Below are 17643 nucleotides of genomic sequence, written 5' to 3' on the forward strand. Positions count from 1 at the left end.
GAACACGAACCCAAGCTTGAGCACAGCTACCAAAGGCAGCCTAGCTACAGCACGATCCAGTCCCACACATGGATCAGGACCTAAATACTATCTGAATGAAAATAGAGGGTTACTATTCTAGGGCAATGAGGGGGAGTTTCAAAAGTGCCCAGGACTTGACCCGCATACTTAATATTTCTTAGGTATTCATCTGCTGCTGCTTTCAGTGGGAAGTGATACCTCGAGGAAACTTGCTGATCTGGGCTGTTCATGGGATTAGTGCACCTAAATTGCCCACCTGTTTTTTAGAATGGAAATAATCTGTATTACTTCCACCCTTTCTGAAATCAGCTCTGAGTAATCCAGTGAATTCTATGCTGTGGCATCAAAGCACTGAACAGGACAACTCCTCCATCTGAAAATCATATGTGGTCAGAAATGAAAAAAGCAACATACTACGTTAAAGTTTTCAGGCCTCAGATGCTTTGGATATGGGTATCCATATGTGAAAGTGCTACCAGTTATATTGTGTTTTCCTGCGTCTGTCTCTGTGTGGCAGTGGTGCGCTTTGAGAAATTCTTGAACTAAAGATGTGGGATTTCAATGGATTCTACTGCTGTGCAGATATTTATATACTATTGTCATTCCATTTCACTCAGTGTATTCCAAAAATTTTGCAAAAGTGCTGAATAGTCCTGACATTTATGCAGTATGCACTTTCATATTTCTATTATACACAGCCAGACCAATTATAATCTTATGCTACTGTTGTTCCCTTGATTGCATTATGTAAAAGCCTTTCTTAGAAATTGTTTCATGACTTTTGCAGCTTGCAAGAAGCAAATTCTTCATCCAGGAAGCTGGAAAGTAACAATAGCATCTCCCAGGATAGCCGTGCTTGTGCAAGGCAGTCTGTATTCTCCTCTGCTGCGGGAGTCAAAGGGAAATCTGTTTTTCCAACACATAAAGAACATGCAGAAAGTCTAGCCTGTCTGACACACTGAGATATGTATTGTATATATTTTATCTAAAAATATATTCTATATATTTTCTATTCCTGCCTACATGTATAGGCACCCAGTGTGCAAAGAACTAGCACAAGACATTCACTGTTCAAGCTGTCAGAAGAGGTTTTAAGTGGCCATTAAACACTAGCTTGCAATAGCCTTCTTCATAGAGTTCAATTTAACCCCAAACTATGACTCTATCTGTATTATCTAGTTTCAACAGAGCTCCATTCAAACAGAAGAAGATTCAGAGAATAACTGGAGTTCTGCTGTTTTCCTGCCTGCTACTATTCAATATTATTTATCTTTAATATGCTGGACTCCTGGTGTTAGGACCCACCTCTTCATTTGGCCATATTTACTTTTGATTTACACCTTTTAGCCACATTCCCTCCCAGTGCAAATAAACGAGACTGTGAGGTGCAACCCATCTACCTGGCCTTGAGGAAAGGGGCAACTTTACAACCTCTATAGGAAAGAAGGGATTGCACTATCAAATCATCTGCATGACCTAAAATGAGTCATTCAGATGATAAGCAAGGCTGTTTAGCTCTTGACTTGATTTGGCAAATGGTTGTCACTACCACACCCTCTCCTTTCCTAACTTGTTTATGTGGATGTACAACTATTTCTAAGCATTTCCCTTAGCAGTGATGCTAACGCAGATGATATGGATGGGAAGCTTTCTTTTGTGGGAACAGTGAGAACTGTTGCTTACTGCAATAGTGCTTTCTTCTTTTTCTTAATTCCTCTGTAGATCAGACACGTAATTTACTGCTAATCCCATATGAAATCATCTGTTCTGCAGGAGAAAAACTGTGTGTGTAGCTACATGCAGTATGTTAGATATAAATTTAGTTCCAAGGATTGTAGTAGAGGAGGACAAAAAAAGACTCATTAGACATGGTAAAGGCTAAAGAGTTAAAATTAACATCAAGGAATCAGGAAAAAAAAACCCAAACCCCCAAAACCCAGAAATAAACCATAGGTTTTAAACAGTAACATTTCAATGAATTGGTAAGACAACTTCTCCATCTCTTGACTAGATAATTTTCTTCAAAATATACTTCAGATGAGCAGAGAAGTTTGGTTTCACAATCCTGATCTTGGGCTGAATGTAAAATGGAATGCTTTGTGATATGCAGGATGTCAGCTAAGAGAATCTGAAGGCTTCTCCTGACCTGTATATCTGTGTATCAGCAGCCCCTGAACACTACTGGCAAGTGGTGATTTCCCCATAATTCTTTCCCTTCTCACCAGTGTTCCCAAGCTGTCTAGAGCCTCGTTTTAAAGGAAGTAATCCAACTGATGGCCTGTTTAGGGTAGCTGACAGCTCGTCATTTTCTGTCTACTGCCAGAGTCAATTACAGTGGTTGAAATGATCCATATTCATTAGAGTGAGCATTAGAAGAGGGAACAGTGTGTGCCATACCCACTGGCAGAGCAGGGAAGTGACATACAAAGCATCTTGACATCACCCACTACATGAGCTTGGGGAGGTCACTTTTGCAACTCTTTGTCTTCATTTCCCTCCACATCTTTGTGCCCTGTGAATTCCTTGGGGTACTCAGTGCAGGTGGGAAACCAATAAAAGCCCTCTGCAGAGCCATGGGAAAAGCTCATTCCTACCCTGACTTAAATCTCAGCTGAATTCACTGGATTCTACTGCAATAACCTCTAAGAAAAAGCACTGTTATGGTGAAATTACATTGTCTTGTCTTTGTTACCAGGCTTCCTCCTAGCTCAGCCAGAAAGCTGAGATTCAGAGATTCCAGTTGGCTAAAGATTCAGAGGTTCTGTAACAGACTTCTGCTAGCTTCAGGCTTTGGCGTCTGCTGGTGTGGCGCATCCCTCTGTTAATGAAAAGCACACATCCCCATAAGGAATGCAGCTTTTCAAATGTGAACTTCGTGTAATTATGAAAGCAGTAGGAGATAAGAATAATTGTTTTCAGCTCCAGATGTCCTGTCTTCTTCAGCACTGCAGGAAGATCAAGTGAAAGTCGAGTAGGGGAATAAGGAAGTTCAAATGCACAGCAGGATAGCTGAAATTGACCAAAGTATGGGGAGGATCTAATGGAGTTAAAAGAAAATTCCTTTCCATATTCCTAGTCACCAAGGAGGTTTCTCACTATCATTATAAGCACATCCATTTCATGAGACTGATTACTGGGTGGGTGGTTTGCACAGCTATCAACCAACAGGGCTGAACTCCCTGGTGCTGGAAACTGGTTTAATGAGAGGGGAGCTACAATGTTTTATGTTCTCTGGTTTAACTGGCTTTGCTAAGAACTCCATTCCCCATCATGAAACACATGCACAGCAGGACATGGTAAGGACCATTTCCAACATATTAAACATGCTGAAAGAGTGCTTTCTAGAAGTTTCAGTAAATGCAATCAATGGACATGTTGTGTCCGTGTGTGGGCTTAGGGGTGAAATAAAGGAAAATTCAGTGGAGAGTTAGAGAAAAGGCAAGAAAAACTAATTGAATAGGGAGCCCACAAAGGTTGTGTTTTGCCAGATTAGTGAGTCACTGTTTGCTGTGCTCCAAAAGCCCAGGAGACTGTCAGGAACTCAAAGGAAGCCATGAAGTATTACAAGTGTGTCTTAGTAGGCAGAGCAACAGCACTGCTCGATTCAGGAGTAAAACTGAGCTCTTTCAATAGGCTGCAGGAGTTCCAGAATGACATAGGCTTCTGTTTATTGTCCCCTCTGGGGCTGCACCTCCTCGGAGCAGCTGTGTTAAGGCCACAGGGAGCAGATTTTGTCATTTAGGTCAGGTCCTAAAGGGGAACTATGAGGCATTTAAGCATGGCAGTCCAAAACTGTGAACCTGTAACCCCTCGCTGCAGCTGTTGCTCAGTCCTGAAGTTTCCTCAGCTGTTTGCACTGCATTTCTACAGGTGCCAAACGTGCTGCTTCGGGTATGTTTGGTACTTCTTTCCTTATATCCTTGGAGAGTCATGCTCCGAGCACAGCAGGCCCTTAAAAGGCAGAGGTAGTCTGCCATCCCCATTTTAAAAGGCCAGAGGGGTGGTTGTATTTGACCTCTTTGTGTCCTGGAGCTACAAACCTCCCCTTTTAGGGGACAGCCCACTGCTCTCACAGCACTGAAAGGAGGCATCATTCCCATCACTTCTCATAGCAGCTCTTCTGCTTCACAAGAAGGAGTTACAATTGCATGAGGTCTAGAAGAGAGTGTAACTTTCTAGCCTATTGTTAGGGCATTTATTTATTCAGAAACATGTGAATTCTAAGCCCAGTTTGACACTTGTTTATGTGTACTTCAGATTACTTTCTCAAAAATCAGCATTGGGAGTTATTTTATGTAATACTTTCAGTAATAAAGTTGGCATGGAAAAGTAAGAATGTACTAGGGGAACTGTTGATGGTGTAAGCATAGGAGGGAGGTTATCTGTCAACACAGGACCAAATACTACACTGGAAAGACTAGAGAGGAATTGATGTAATAGGAATGGGGTGAAAGTCAGGTCATGCACATACGTGCTAATAGCAAGAATTTCTAATATAAAGTGATAAATGGAACCGATACTGGAAAGAAATCCAGATATATTGAACAATCAGAGGATAAATATGAAGTATTAGTATTTCTGGCAGGACAGGAAAATATTTTACATCCATGCAGGATACTGGCAAGGCCACATCTGAAAAAATGATGATCAAAAGTAAGCCTGAGAGAGTCTGATTTCTACCTCAGGACATTAGAGGGTTAATCGCCAAAAGAAAGATCATCTCTTTCAGCCCAAGGCTGAATGTATCATTGTCTATGAATCTATGCAGCTAGAAACATGATTAAGGTTCCTAGACATCAACAGAATAAAGCTCATAGCTTTCTAGCAGGACCAGGAAATCTAGTTGGTTTGAGGTGGAACTTGGCAAGTTTAATAAAGAGATTACCTGGCACTGCTGCCTGTATGAGAAAGGCCTGGATTTAACAGCCCAGGAGCTCCTTGCCCGGGACAGTTGCCCTCAGATGCAGTCACTTATCATTGCTGCTGAAAGGCCAATGTGCTTGGAGGAAACACTTGCAAATAGGGAAGAAAGTACCAGTTTCTTGTATAAAGTTGTGGAGCTCTTCCAGAACCTCCTGACTGATTCAGCTGCAGGAGATGAATCCTTGGCAGGATCTCCATCACTGGGGAGTTCTTAATGATACACGGGGCGAGATCCTGGCTCCTGTGAGGTTGATGGAAGTTTTGCTATTCATTTCTTTGAGGCCAGGATTTCACCCTGGAAAGGGAGTCAAAAGTACATGCATGCTTTCAGAGACAGAGTGGCTGATTAAATACATCTGGAGCACTGCTCTTTTATCAATCATTGATAAAATAATGCCTTTTAAATATAAACTTTGGGTAAGCTTAACCACACAATACAAACATGTTCTTTTACAAGCCTCAAAAGCAAAATCTGTTGGGAAAGATCAGAAAGCATGGTAAAAAATAACACCCATTCCCTTCCACTCCAACCCCCTGAAGAGTTTAATGTTCCGCTGAAATGAGTGAATAAAGCATAGGAAAAGCTTTATCCTCTAAGGATGTAATCTAAAACTACACTCCTGTTCATCTAATGCCTGAGAAGTGAAGCACCAGCTGGGAGTTCATCCGGATTCCAGTAGGGCCTGGCTGTGCTCCGCGGGGTCATCCAGCCCCTAAGGGCTCAGGACCCGCAGCGAACCCTCGTCTGCTCGGACCAGGGTGTCTTGCTGCTGGGGGGACAGACACACACACATACATCTCCCCCCATGGTGCTGTGCAGGGGGGACAAAGAGGGCTGGACGATACCCCCCGGCCCCATGTTTCACCTGGCAGGGTGCAGAAGAGCCCCGCACGGTGCGGGACCGGACAAAGCAGCAGACACCGAGCGCATCCGAGCCGGGCATGTGAACGGCGCAACGCCGAGCTGCGGAGGGCAGGGCGAGGCAAGACAAGACAAGGCAGGGGACTGCCCAGCCCCGCCTGCCCGCCCCCGGCCAGCCTTCCTTAGGGCTGGAGCGGGACCTTCCCGGTGAGTGCAGCCCCGCCCGCCGCAGCTCCCGCCGCTGAGTTTGCTCCGGTCCCTCAATTGTTTCGCTCTCACAAGAACTTTGTTTACAGTCCCTTGTGCAGCGGGCGGCATCCCCCTCTTATACGTGCTCCGGGCTGGTGTTCGCTGCAGTCCCGCCCGGCACTCGGGAGGTAAGGCACGGCTCTGCTCACTATACTACAGCATGGTCTAGCTTAGCTTAGCTTAGCTCAGCTCAGTTTAGTTTAGTTCAGCATACTATACTATAGTATACTAGCATAGTCTGGCATGGCTCGGCTCAGCTCAGCTTAGTTTAGCACAGCTCAGTTTAGCTCAGCATGGCACGGCTCTGCTCGGCATACCATAGTATGGTCTAGCACGGTTTAGCTCGGCATAGCACAGCAGGGCTCGGCTGGGCTCGCAGGCGCAGGACCCGCACACACCGAGTGCCCGCGGGGCTTCTGCCCGGCAACTCCCGGTTCCCGGAGCCGGCGGGGAGCGCTGGGGTTGCTCGGGCCCTGCGGGGACCCGTGCGCCGGCCCCGGCTCCTGAGGCGGTTCCCGCACCGCTCCCTCCTGCGCTGCACAGGGTTTGCCCCAGGGGCTGGTGGTACAGTGGAAGCCTCACGGTACGGGCAGCCGGAGGCATGCTTTGGGCTTTCCCTGCCTATTCACCGCTCCTCTCGCTCGCATAGGTGTGCGCGGACAGGCACGACACGCGTGCTTTGCTTCCGTGTCTGTGGTGCGTTACAGAACGATTTGTTTGTGGAGGGGGCTGTCTGGTTTCCGTCCTGCCCCAGCTGCATCTGGAAACCCAAAAAGGTGTGAGAGCTCAGACCTGGTAATTATTTTACCGAAAAACTTGGTGATGGGAACTTAGGGCATCCCGACGCGCAGAGAGCTGGCACGCACGAGTGTAACGTGTTCTCCTCCCTATACTTCAGGGCCTGATACTGGAGCCTTGTAAGTACAAATCCTAGTTCTGTGTTTCCAGGAGCGTTCACATGGGGAAGAGTTGCAGGGTTGTGTTCAGGGTTACCACAGGCTGCTGGATTCCAAGTGAACTCTCTCTCCACTCAGTATGGGGGGACTGACTCCTTATACTGGTTTCCGTAGTCGCTTTAACACAAACCCAAGTGTGAAGCACGAGCATTATGAATTATTGGAATTTATATATGGAAAAAAGGGGTGTTTGAAATATTATGCAAGACACAGCCTCAGGTCTGTGGTAAAGGAGAAAACTTAATGTGACACACTGCTTCTGGGTAAATGTGAGAAAGGGGAGACAGTTGTGATAGGTGAGAAATACCATCTCGTTGCACTTGCACAGAGAGGGTCAGCATGTGGAAAGCCTCCTGAGAGCACCACATTGAAATGATTCCCAGTTAAAATCTTGGAAGCTGAATGTAGAGATTCCTCGTATTCCTGCTTCTTTGGCTTTATGGTGAGGGAGGGAAGGAGGGGGGAAGAAATTTGGTCTGTCAGTCAGGGGGTTGGTAAAGACGTTGATTTAAAAACTGATGTGAAATGTCTGTGGTCAAATCAAATCCAGAGAAATGACTGACAGAGAGATTAATCTTTGTAAAGAATGATGCTGGCTGAGGGGCGCAGATGTGCTGGGAAGAGCCTTTTGAACAACCATAACCATTCTTACAATAGGTGTGCAAATTGCAAGATTATTCCAGAGGTCTGCTGTTGGTCTGCTGTAACCTGGATTATTTATCTGAGGTGGGGGTTTTCCTGCATTTCCCTCCAGACTTTTCAAAAAGTGAAACTAGTTGCTGGTAGAGACAAGAATGTAGTCAAGGAGATAAGCAAGGAGACCTTTATTATTAGCTACCTTCATTAACCAGCTAATTATACTTTAGCTGTGTCACAGGCTTTTCCCAAGGATCAGCTGAAGAGCAGCAGCAGTTTGTGCCTGTAAATGTTTGTGAGCTGTTAGCGTGGCCTAAGCAACTTAAAAGGAGAAGAAGCCCTTAAAGTTTATCATTATACAAGTTTATCCTCATGAATATATTCCCATCTCCACTTAGGACTCCAAATTCAGCGTGGAAATGAGCTTCCATAATCATGCCTATACAGAAAGGGAATGTTGAGTAAGATTAGCAACATAAATCTCTGCTGCTTCATGAGTTTTACCCAGCTGCTCGGTGACTTCCCAGCTGTTTCTGCACTTGATTACAATTTCCATCACTGTTGTGCTGCAGAGTCTGCCTTGTCCCTGTTGGAGTTACGAACCTTGTTCTTACAAATCCAAATAACAGAAATTAACAATAGCAAATATAATGGACTTATATTTATTACCGTGAGTTCTTGGGCTCAATTAGCTTGCCTGTTTGTTTTTCTGAGAGGAGTTTTTGGGTTTTGTTACAGTAGAGGGGGTTTTAGTGAGAAGAATGTTGTTATTGCCAGTTTACAGCTGAGAAAACCAAGGCACAGGGAGATGGAGTAATTTGCTCAAAGAAACTGGAGGCAGAATAGGCGAAACCCCAAGTACTCCAAGTTGTGATTCACGTAAGTGAGCAATAGAAATGAAATTACATGAGATTTATGACTGCAGAAATTCCCATGCGTTATCTTGTCCTGCCTAGCTCTTTCTGAGGTCTTGCCTGGGTTGTGACATTCATCACTGAGATGTCACATCATCAAAGAAAAATTACATAGGGCCAGAAATGTGCAGCTGCTGCCAAGAAGAGAGGCAGAAACCCCTAGGAGAACCAGAGGGAGAACATCCCCTGCTTCCATTCGGTTAGCAGCAGGAGTCAGCATACAGCAGGAGCTTTGTTCTTAAGAAGCTGATAAATATCCAACAACTTTTCTTGTAGGAAACTTCCATGCTAGAATATTGTTACCTCCAGTTCAGCAACATCTGAACACTTCACAGCCTGGAGCAGCACTTACTGCTGCATGACTTCCCCCTTGAATTGACATACGAGACATCTCAAGCCATCTTCCTCTGCTTACTGAGCCAAGGGATTTGTTCGGATGGATTTCTCCTGGACCTGGTAGGTGCGTGTGCTGCTGGATTTCATGGCTTTTCAACTTACAACTATTAGTGGGTAAAACGTTCCTCTCCTCTTTATCTGGTGTTAGCCACAGATTGCCAGAGAAACACATTCTTCCTCCAAGTCACCATAGCTCCGTAAGGCAGTACTTGTGGTATGATTAGTGAGAGGATGCTGGTGTTGCCGGGTATCTTCGCCTAAATTTCTTACCCTGAAACTTGAACCAAGTCACCTGTTGGCATAAGTCAGAAGTGACTTTGCTGGCAATGAGGATCTCTTACCTTATTTTCTAGGGCTGAATACCTTTACTCCCACTTCAGATAGGTTCTGTTGTTTATTTTAGTTAGAGTCTTTCAATAGGGGTTTGTTTATTTGTTTTATATGAATGCCTGTCTGCTTACATCCTATTACAGGCAGGAAATGTGCTTCTCAGAAGCCAAAAGGTATTTTGCCATTAATTTAATTTTGGTAGTTCAGAAGATTTTTTACAAAATTAATGCTAGTTTTGACTATATAAATGCATCTCCTTTCTTCATAAACCTCTGTACAAGACATCTAAGAGATTAATGTTCATTGGGGATGTATTTGAAGCAGAGGGACAAGGACTCTAGGGACAGGAATAAATATACTTTGACTGAATGTTGAATTTTTTTTCAGGATAATCATGTTCACTATGACCCCAGTCCAAAGTCTTTTCAAGTTATTGGGAACTTTCCCTATTTCTGTGACCGTTAGAGTGTTTAGACTTTTGCATAGTCATTAAAATGTATTTGGATGTGAAATACCTTTTATATGGAAAATGGTTATTTTTTTTTCCTCTCTCAAATTTAATAATAAAATGTTGAACTAACTGAATATGGCTATCAAATATCAAAGATTTGCCCTATTCAATTAGTAAGATCAAAAGAGGGTGACATTTAGGGAGCACATTCTCCCATTGTGCCGAACTTCTGTGACATTTAATGGGTAAGTGATGCAGCAACGTAGTGGCACCAGTGAGTCTCACTGCCATGTAAGACATTATTGAGAATGCAGAACTTGGGCTCAGGCCCATGTGGGGACAGATCAGTGGTGCTCTAGAGCAGCCCCATGGCTTTCCCGGGCTCTTTCTGTCTGATCTAAAAGGCACTTAATCGTACATTAGAATTTGAAGAACAAAGCAACAGAACCTCAGAGAGCAGATCTGTTTGCTTTGTCCAGTAAGCACTGATCAGGTCCTGTTCCTGCCCTTGGAGATACCAGACACCTTCACAGCAACACACAAAATCATGGAACGGTTGTGGCTGGAATGGTCCTCTGGAGGTCATCTGGTCCATCCGTGTCCTGCTCAAGCAAGGTCACCTAAAGAAATCTGTTCAGGTGGCTTTTGAATATCTCCGAGGATGGAGACCCCAAAAACTCCCTGGTCAACCTGTTCCAGTGCTCAGTCACACAGTAAAAAAGTGCTTCCTGATGTTCAGACAGAACCTTCTTGTGTTTTCAGTTAGTGCCCATTGTCTCCTGTGTTGTCAGTGTGTGTGCTCAGTTCCGCTGTGCTTGGTGTTGTCATTAGGAGGCTACTCTGTCTTGTAGCTGCTGAACCCATTGTGGGATTGAGCCCTGAGGACAGCCCTGTACAGAAAGAAACACTACTGAGCTGAGCACTCTTCTTTAGGGCAGCAGAACAAAAGCTTTGTCAAACCAGATCTAAACTTTCTTTCTGTCAGTAGGGTTCAAGGAAACTCCGATACAAACTCTCTGACTACAGTGTTGCCTGTTTGTGTGTGTGTTTAAAAATAGAGAAATCTTCTTTCTCAGAAAACACACAGTTATAGGAGGTACTGAGATATAAAACCAAGGGCTCTCCACAATGGATGAATATATCTTAGCAACAAGGGTGGAGTGGTGGGAAAGGAAAAGGAGAATACAAGTATCTGGCAATTAACTTCCTAGTCACAGATGTGAAGGTGATAAAAGGATTACTGCATTGCCAGCACTCTTCCTTCTTCTCTGAGCTGCATATCATGCTGCTCATAAGAGCAAAAGCTGCACAGCCTGTACCGGAGAGTAGTGGGAGAGTCCTGTGCACTACATGCAGAAGGAAAACCTAGTGCTTCCCTAGTGTCCCAGTCTCTGTTGTATGTGGTGGGGTGCACTGAGCACACAGCCATGGTAGCCTTGGCATTGTCAGGTGCTCACTAACCCCCATACCACCACATTCCCCGCAGGAATTATGAGGTCTGTTCATGGCTGCCTGTAGCAGCAGAGAGTCATGGGCTCATCTTTCCCTGATCAGATGGACTCCAGTTAGGCACTGGGCACAGGGAGTCAAAAGCCGTTTTGCCTCATAATGCAGATGGAATCAAATTGTGCATGCTCTCTGTAGGACTGAAAGTGTGTATACAGTGTGGAAATAGGAGAAAAGTGACCTACTGTCACTAGAATGGTTGAGTATGACACTAAATTTCCCTCCCATGGAGTAACATGGATGTGGTTTCATGGACTTGAGTAATTTCCTCATGGAAGTGGTAAATACCTCAATGCTGGACACTTTTAAGATACAGCTGGACAGGGTGCTGGGAAGTCTAGTCTAAGTCATGCTTTGCCAAGAAAAGTTGAACCAGGTGATCCTTGTGGTCCCTTCCAACCTTGTATTCTGTGTCTCTATGACTTAAAAGGGACCCATTACTTTTGCTTTCTGCTGGTGTTTGTTGAGTGCAGGGAACTGTTTTAATCTCCATTACCCCCACATCCATATCTAGTCATGACCATTTGAATTTTTCACTGAGTAGCACTTGCACTGAGAAGATGTTTGCTATTAAGTCCTGGGTTTTACTGGACCAGTTCTTGCCCATGTTATTGTGATGTGTATTGAAGCAAATCTGCATAATGTGTGTGTAGAGGTGTAGCTCTAAAGAAACACTGTGAAAAAGTGTGCGAGCAAGAGCAGAATTTTTAACCAAAACAGCCTTTGAACTTCACCTCCTCATCAGAAGATGCAATGCCATTGAAATCTAAACTGCATCCAGAAATACCAACTTTAGGATGTGACTTAAAGTAAGATTTAGCCCACAGCACTTTAAGGTTGATGTCTGTCTTGGTCTGTGTTCTTTCTAGCACATGCTGATGACTACTATAAGAATTTATTCAGATCCTCCACAATCAGTAGTGTTACAAGAAAGCTTGTCCATAACCCCTTGTCATCCATATGTCATGCAACAGTAACACTTGGTTGAACTCATGCTCTTCTCTCCACAGTGCGCCATGTGCTCTGCAGTGCCTGCTCTAGCCTAAGAACTGACGGAGTCAAGGCAATCAAGATGACAAACGAACCTATTAAAGAGATTCTGGGCGCTCCAAAGCATCCTGGTACTGTAACCATGGAGAAGTGTAATAACAATGACTGTGTGATAACCACCATCCCTCTTGTCAGTGAGTGCCAGCTGACCGCAGCAACAGGGGGAGCAGAACTCTCCTGTTACCGCTGTACCATTCCCTTTGGGGTGGTTATCCTCATAGCTGGCATCGTGGTTACTGCTGTGGCATACAGCTTTAATTCTCATGGATCGATCATCTCGGTGTTTGGATTAGTCCTTTTGTCATCAGGACTCCTTTTGCTGGCTTCTAGTGCAGTGTGCTGGAAAATCAGGCAGCAAAACAAAAAAGCAAAGAGGCGGGAGAGCCAGACAGCACTTGTGGCAAATCAGAGAACCTTGTTTGGTTAAAGCCAACCAGGAGAAGACTGGACAGAAGGCAGAACCTTTGTAAGTCAACTTGACTATTTATCAGTAGGAGAGATTGCAAGTTTTAATTTAACTTTGGAAATGAACTGAAGTGGAAATGGAATGGATTAAGAAATACTCTTTGAAAGTCTGCAAGTGTTCTTAATATTTTTCTTACTGCAGATTTGGTAGTGATTCTTTTGAAGACGGAGGAAAACCCACTTTTCCTGCACAGAAAGAGGCATCATCCTGACTTCCATCATCACAGCTGCATTCTCCAACATGCTGATCATGTTGGAAAGGGACTTGTGAAAACTAAGAATAGTTTTGAAATAAGGCCTTGAAATGCCAGAATCTCCTTAAAATACACACTGTGACATTTGACCAAGGGAGAAGTCGAAGCATTTGAGGTGACTACAAGCTTATGGCCAGATTGTGACTTAAGTTGTAGCTCAAAAAAGAAAAAGCAATAACAACCAAACACTGCAGATCGCTCAATAAGCTGATTCTTGTATTTTATGTAACTTTCCCCTCCCAATATCTGTGGTACTTTTTCCCCTTTTTTAAACCAACTAATATTAATTTTGTTCTACTATTGAATAGAAATAGGTAGAAATATATAATGATATTGTCTAACCTAAATAACGGGGTATGATTATGGCTTAAAACATGAGACTTTTTGGGTTTTCTAAATTAAAATGGTCAGGTTTAGCACTTTGGATTATTTTGCTATAAAAGTAAAAAGTAAATTTCATTAAAATAATATTCAGTGCTGCTAGACCTTTAGAAAATCTGTTCTTGCTATCAAGATATCTTGTATCTTCAACTTTGACTGCTTTATGATTCTATTTTTGTAGAACAGTAACTGTGAACATATGTACTGCTGATCTCCTCCCAGAATCTCTGTAGAGTGTGGATTGTAGTTTGATGGCCCATTCCTTTTGCAGGTTAACAACTCTGTTACTGGAAAACCATAATGGTCAGTTCTGCAGACACATACTGGCATGGTCACTTTTAGACACAACTATGAATGATTACCTGTGGAAGTGAAGTCGTCTGTGTAGTAACTGTTTGCTGAATGAGCTTTGGGATTATGGATCTTGAGAAAAGCAGGTGCCAGGCGTCCCTTGTGTGTGTCTAAGATGTTCGATTCTGTAACTCTTGTGTTCCAGAGGTCTTCCAGCTTTTTTTTCAGGTAATGAATAATTGAGGGGCTGGTCCCGAGTTGAAGCAAACCAGAATGTTATTTCTTTATCTCTGTCCTGAAGGACAAGTGGTGTGGAGCCAAGTCACAGGCTTTCATCCCAGTGTGTGTGAGGGTGTCAGAAGGCAGAGGGGCTGCATGGAGCCCTCTTTATTTTTCCCCTCTCTGTTTTTTTGTCCTTAATTTTTCCTGACTCAAAAGGGCTGGATGTGATTTTTAGTTTCCACTGCTGCAGCGAGTGAACCTGATATTAATGTGCCTCTTCTTTGCCCTCTGGTGCCTCTGGCATCCACAACAGCAGTGGTGATGCCACTGCAGAGCATCCCTGCCAACCAGGGGGTTGCCTTCCGCAGGTCATCCCAGAGCTGTATGCTTCACCTCCTGGAATCACCCAGCATTCTGGCTGAGGTGCCACCTTTTCCTCTGCCCTCCATGGTTTAAGCTTGTTACATCCATAATCTATCCCTGGATTTGTGCAGTGCACTTCATGTTTTAAATAGAGCAAGCTGTATGTATGGGAGGGGATGTTTGGAGTCAGTATTTGCGTTGCCACACTCCGTGGTTACCAGACGCTATAATAAAATCACTTGCATCAGAGGAAAGCTGACAACACATTTTAGCACTTCCATGGCCCTAACTTAATCACGGCAGGAAGCTTTCCTGCTGCTAGGAGAACATGTTGCGTCACCAGAACATCTGACACCGGTGTCTAATGTCAATCACTTTGGTTAAGGTCATTAAAAATATTAGGGTGTCCCCTTACGATGTACAGGTTTTGCATGAGTGACAATTTATGGGAAATGCATAGCATGATAAATAATGGAACAGGTGGAACTAAAGTGGTGTCTTTCCTGTTTAAAATGAGAAAAGTGATTGACATCAGCAAAGCTGGATAAGCTAAATAGGGCTATTTATTTCTTGCCCCCCTAGGAACACAATAGTTTTTCTGACTCTTTCTTCCCCCTCCCCATTTCTGTTTTTTCTCAGTGGAATTTTGCAGGCTGCCGAGGAGAGAATTGCAGGGACTGTAGAGATGCAGGGATTTGCACTACACACATGGAGCAGCTCAGCCCCATCATTCCCAGTCTGTTGTCCTCTGCAGAAGTCTTTCCCATGCGCGGGTCCTCCCTTCGCCATTGCTGCGATAGAGGCAAGCTTGCATACGGCGTGCGGAAGGGAAGCAGAGGTGCAAGGTGAGCCTCTGCTCCAAGTCAAAAGAAAAGGCTGAACTCAGTGGAACAGAGGCAATGGCTTTTGTGGAGCATTTTTTTCCAGGGAAAGTATATATGAGTCAGAGTTGCTCTGATACTGCTAGAGATTTCCCTTATCTATCTCTACTCTGTTTTATATTTGCCCTGAACGTACAAGGACGCAGCACAGTGCCTGCACTACCCTCTGCCTTGCTAAGTGTGGGCATCCAGGCATTAAGCAGCATGTGAGCAGTGACAGCCAGCCTTGTGCTGACCCTAGGAGTGATGCCCTAGCAAGCAAAGTTTCAGCTACTGCATGGTCCCAGGATACCAGCTAGCAGACAGGTTGAGAGGCCTCTAGGTAATACAGGGCTGCCACAGCACAAACTGCTGAGCTCAGCAGCATCAGCTCTATCCTGGTGGTACAACATATGTGCACAAGCCTCTCAGTATCAACCAGTGAGTGAAGTCTGTGCAAGAATTCACTTTTGTTCGTCCTTTACTCAGAAAAGCAAAATGTTAACTTTATGGGGAAAAATCCAAGCACTTGGTCTTGGCATCCTGCAGGAGCAAGGCAGAGGTTGTGAACAGTTTAGTCAGAGACCTTATGCTGTTGAAGACGTTTTCATATGTTTCACTGCTGAATTGCCACAAGGCCTTAGAAACTGGCACAGACTTCACCACCATGATTTGTGTGCATTGATTTTGGGACAGCCTGAAGTAGCAGTAGCTTCTTTTCTGAATGACCAGTGATGACATCCAACACAAGTCTTATAGTCTATGTTTTTCATTCCTGCAAATCTACATATTACGGACTTTTTCATTACTATCCTCTTTCCCTGTGCCCCTGGTGCTGGTTCCAACACAGGAACAATACCTTCTTCTTAGCCCTTAAACCTCGAGTTGTTCTGAGGGAGGCGTTACACGAGTACAGTGTGGCAGGTTTGGCACCTTCATTTTCCAGAAACCGGTGATTTTGTTAGATCTGAAATGTTTTTTACAAGGGCACATCTGCAGTGCTTTTTACAAGGGTCAACCTCGTCAAACTGGTCAGCTACAAACAGCAGAATTTCAGCTTCAGTTTCTGAACCCCATGACTGGATTGATTTGGGGTTTCATGCTTGGATGCTGGGCCAGGCAACCCAGCAAGTCTTTGCTACAAAGCCATATGGAACTCCAGAACTGCTGTTTGGTGTTTCTCATGGGAACCTGAGCGGCAGAAGTCAGCCTGGAGGATGCAACCCTGTGGAGATCACAATGACTTTCCAGCTCAGAAACACCTTCCCTTCTGATGCGAAAACGCTTTGAATGCGACAAATGGTATTTCAGTTCTGGGAGAGGTTGGGTGGGAGCTGATGCAAATTTTATTGTCACAATTGCTTGTCTCTCCCTTCCTGAAAGCTCTGGCAGCATTGCACAAGCAAAATTGCCCTCACAAGGATAGAAAATTATCTAATAGGGGAATTGCGCTGGTGCACCGGGCAAACGTTACGGTGATCTTAAATAATAATTTCAAACCCTAAGCACAGGAAATTGTGTCTGTAACTACACCCTGTATTGCTATTGTACACAAAGGCAGTTATAGCCCGGGACAGTATTTAAAATAATAATCAGTTTAGGATGACAATGCTTAGTATTTGTTCAAGTCTAAATGCCCAATTTACGATTCCCCAGTCACCAACGTGATGTGACTTGTACGTGATCGTGGGTCTAATACCAGAATTTGCAAAGAAACTAAAGAAAGAGAGAGAGAAAGGGTAGATTCATGGACTTGTGTTCAAGAATTATGTTCCTCTGCCTTGGACACTCGGGAGAGCTCCTGTTACCAAACAACGAATGTACAACATTACTGCAGCTCAACAGAACAGGAACTGGGCTCAGAGTACGGAATGAAGAAAGGCTTGAGAGTCTCATCAGGATCCGGAAGGGTCAGGCCAGGAACAAGCCCTCTGGAATATCCCGTATTCTTGCCTCAGCTTTGCTTATCCGGAGCCAAAGTCCAGGGCTAATGCTCCTTTAATCTGATGTGGAGGTTGTTGCATATTATTAGTAGGTTTCACCTGATTTGTTTTTACAATGGGCTCTGAAATAAGAACAGAACAATATTGGCAGCCATCTTTTTGCATATGTATTTCCAATACCTCTGATGCCTGTAAGCTGTAGGGAATTTTTAGCTATATCAGTATAAATCTTTGTCAATTACAAAGGGCTTTGATATGTAAAAGTACATTAACATACCAAGAATTGCACTGTATGATGTGAAACATTATATAAATCCTGGAAAAGTTCTATGTGTAGACTATATCTTACAGACTAAACCACATGGGAGAACAATGGTCTTAAACTGCAGAATCAACTTGAATTTTTGGCTTTTATTCAGGTTGTTGATGTCACTATTAACATGACAGAGGACCTAATCCTTCCTCTTGTGAGCAGGCAGTTAGAGTCCTATTGTCCTAACTCCTGCACCCAAAAATTTGCATTTGTGGCAAACATGGTGTTTTTGAAAAACACTTATTTTTGTGTTGATT

The 17643-nt window shown here is 44.0% G+C and overlaps 1 protein-coding gene and 1 long non-coding RNA gene across 4 annotated transcripts; one reads left to right on the top strand and one right to left on the bottom strand.

The window, feature by feature from the left end:
* Positions 1-1728: 1728 nt before the first annotated feature.
* Positions 1729-5937, bottom strand: LOC134160574 (uncharacterized). The gene is made up of 3 exons (XR_009963616.1): positions 5811-5937; positions 4907-5239; positions 1729-2966 (listed from the first exon to the last, which is right to left on the bottom strand). It is a non-coding gene; the product is annotated as an uncharacterized LOC134160574 (long non-coding RNA).
* Positions 5938-6021: 84 nt separating this feature from the next.
* On the top strand, positions 6022-17401 carry TMEM100 (transmembrane protein 100). Of its 3 annotated transcripts, none has more exons than XM_062612713.1 (4): positions 6022-6183; positions 8838-9017; positions 12255-12760; positions 14910-17401. In XM_062612713.1, exon 3 carries the CDS (start codon positions 12317-12319, stop codon positions 12719-12721), a length of 405 nt encoding a protein of 134 aa, XP_062468697.1. In that variant the 5' UTR covers positions 6022-6183; positions 8838-9017; positions 12255-12316; the 3' UTR covers positions 12722-12760; positions 14910-17401. The 3 variants fall into 3 exon arrangements, with proteins under 3 accessions (XP_062468697.1, XP_062468696.1, XP_062468695.1); XM_062612712.1 differs by lacking the exon at positions 14910-17401 and adding an exon at positions 12902-13765; XM_062612711.1 differs by lacking the exon at positions 14910-17401 and having other exon boundaries at positions 6023-6183; positions 12255-13765.
* The last annotated feature ends 242 nt before the right edge of the window (positions 17402-17643 follow it).

This window comes from Pezoporus occidentalis, unplaced genomic scaffold, assembly GCF_034315485.1.
Source record: "Pezoporus occidentalis ecotype Australia unplaced genomic scaffold, CSIRO_AGI_Poc_V1 ctg160, whole genome shotgun sequence".
Lineage (NCBI taxonomy): Eukaryota > Metazoa > Chordata > Aves > Psittaciformes > Psittacidae > Pezoporus > Pezoporus occidentalis.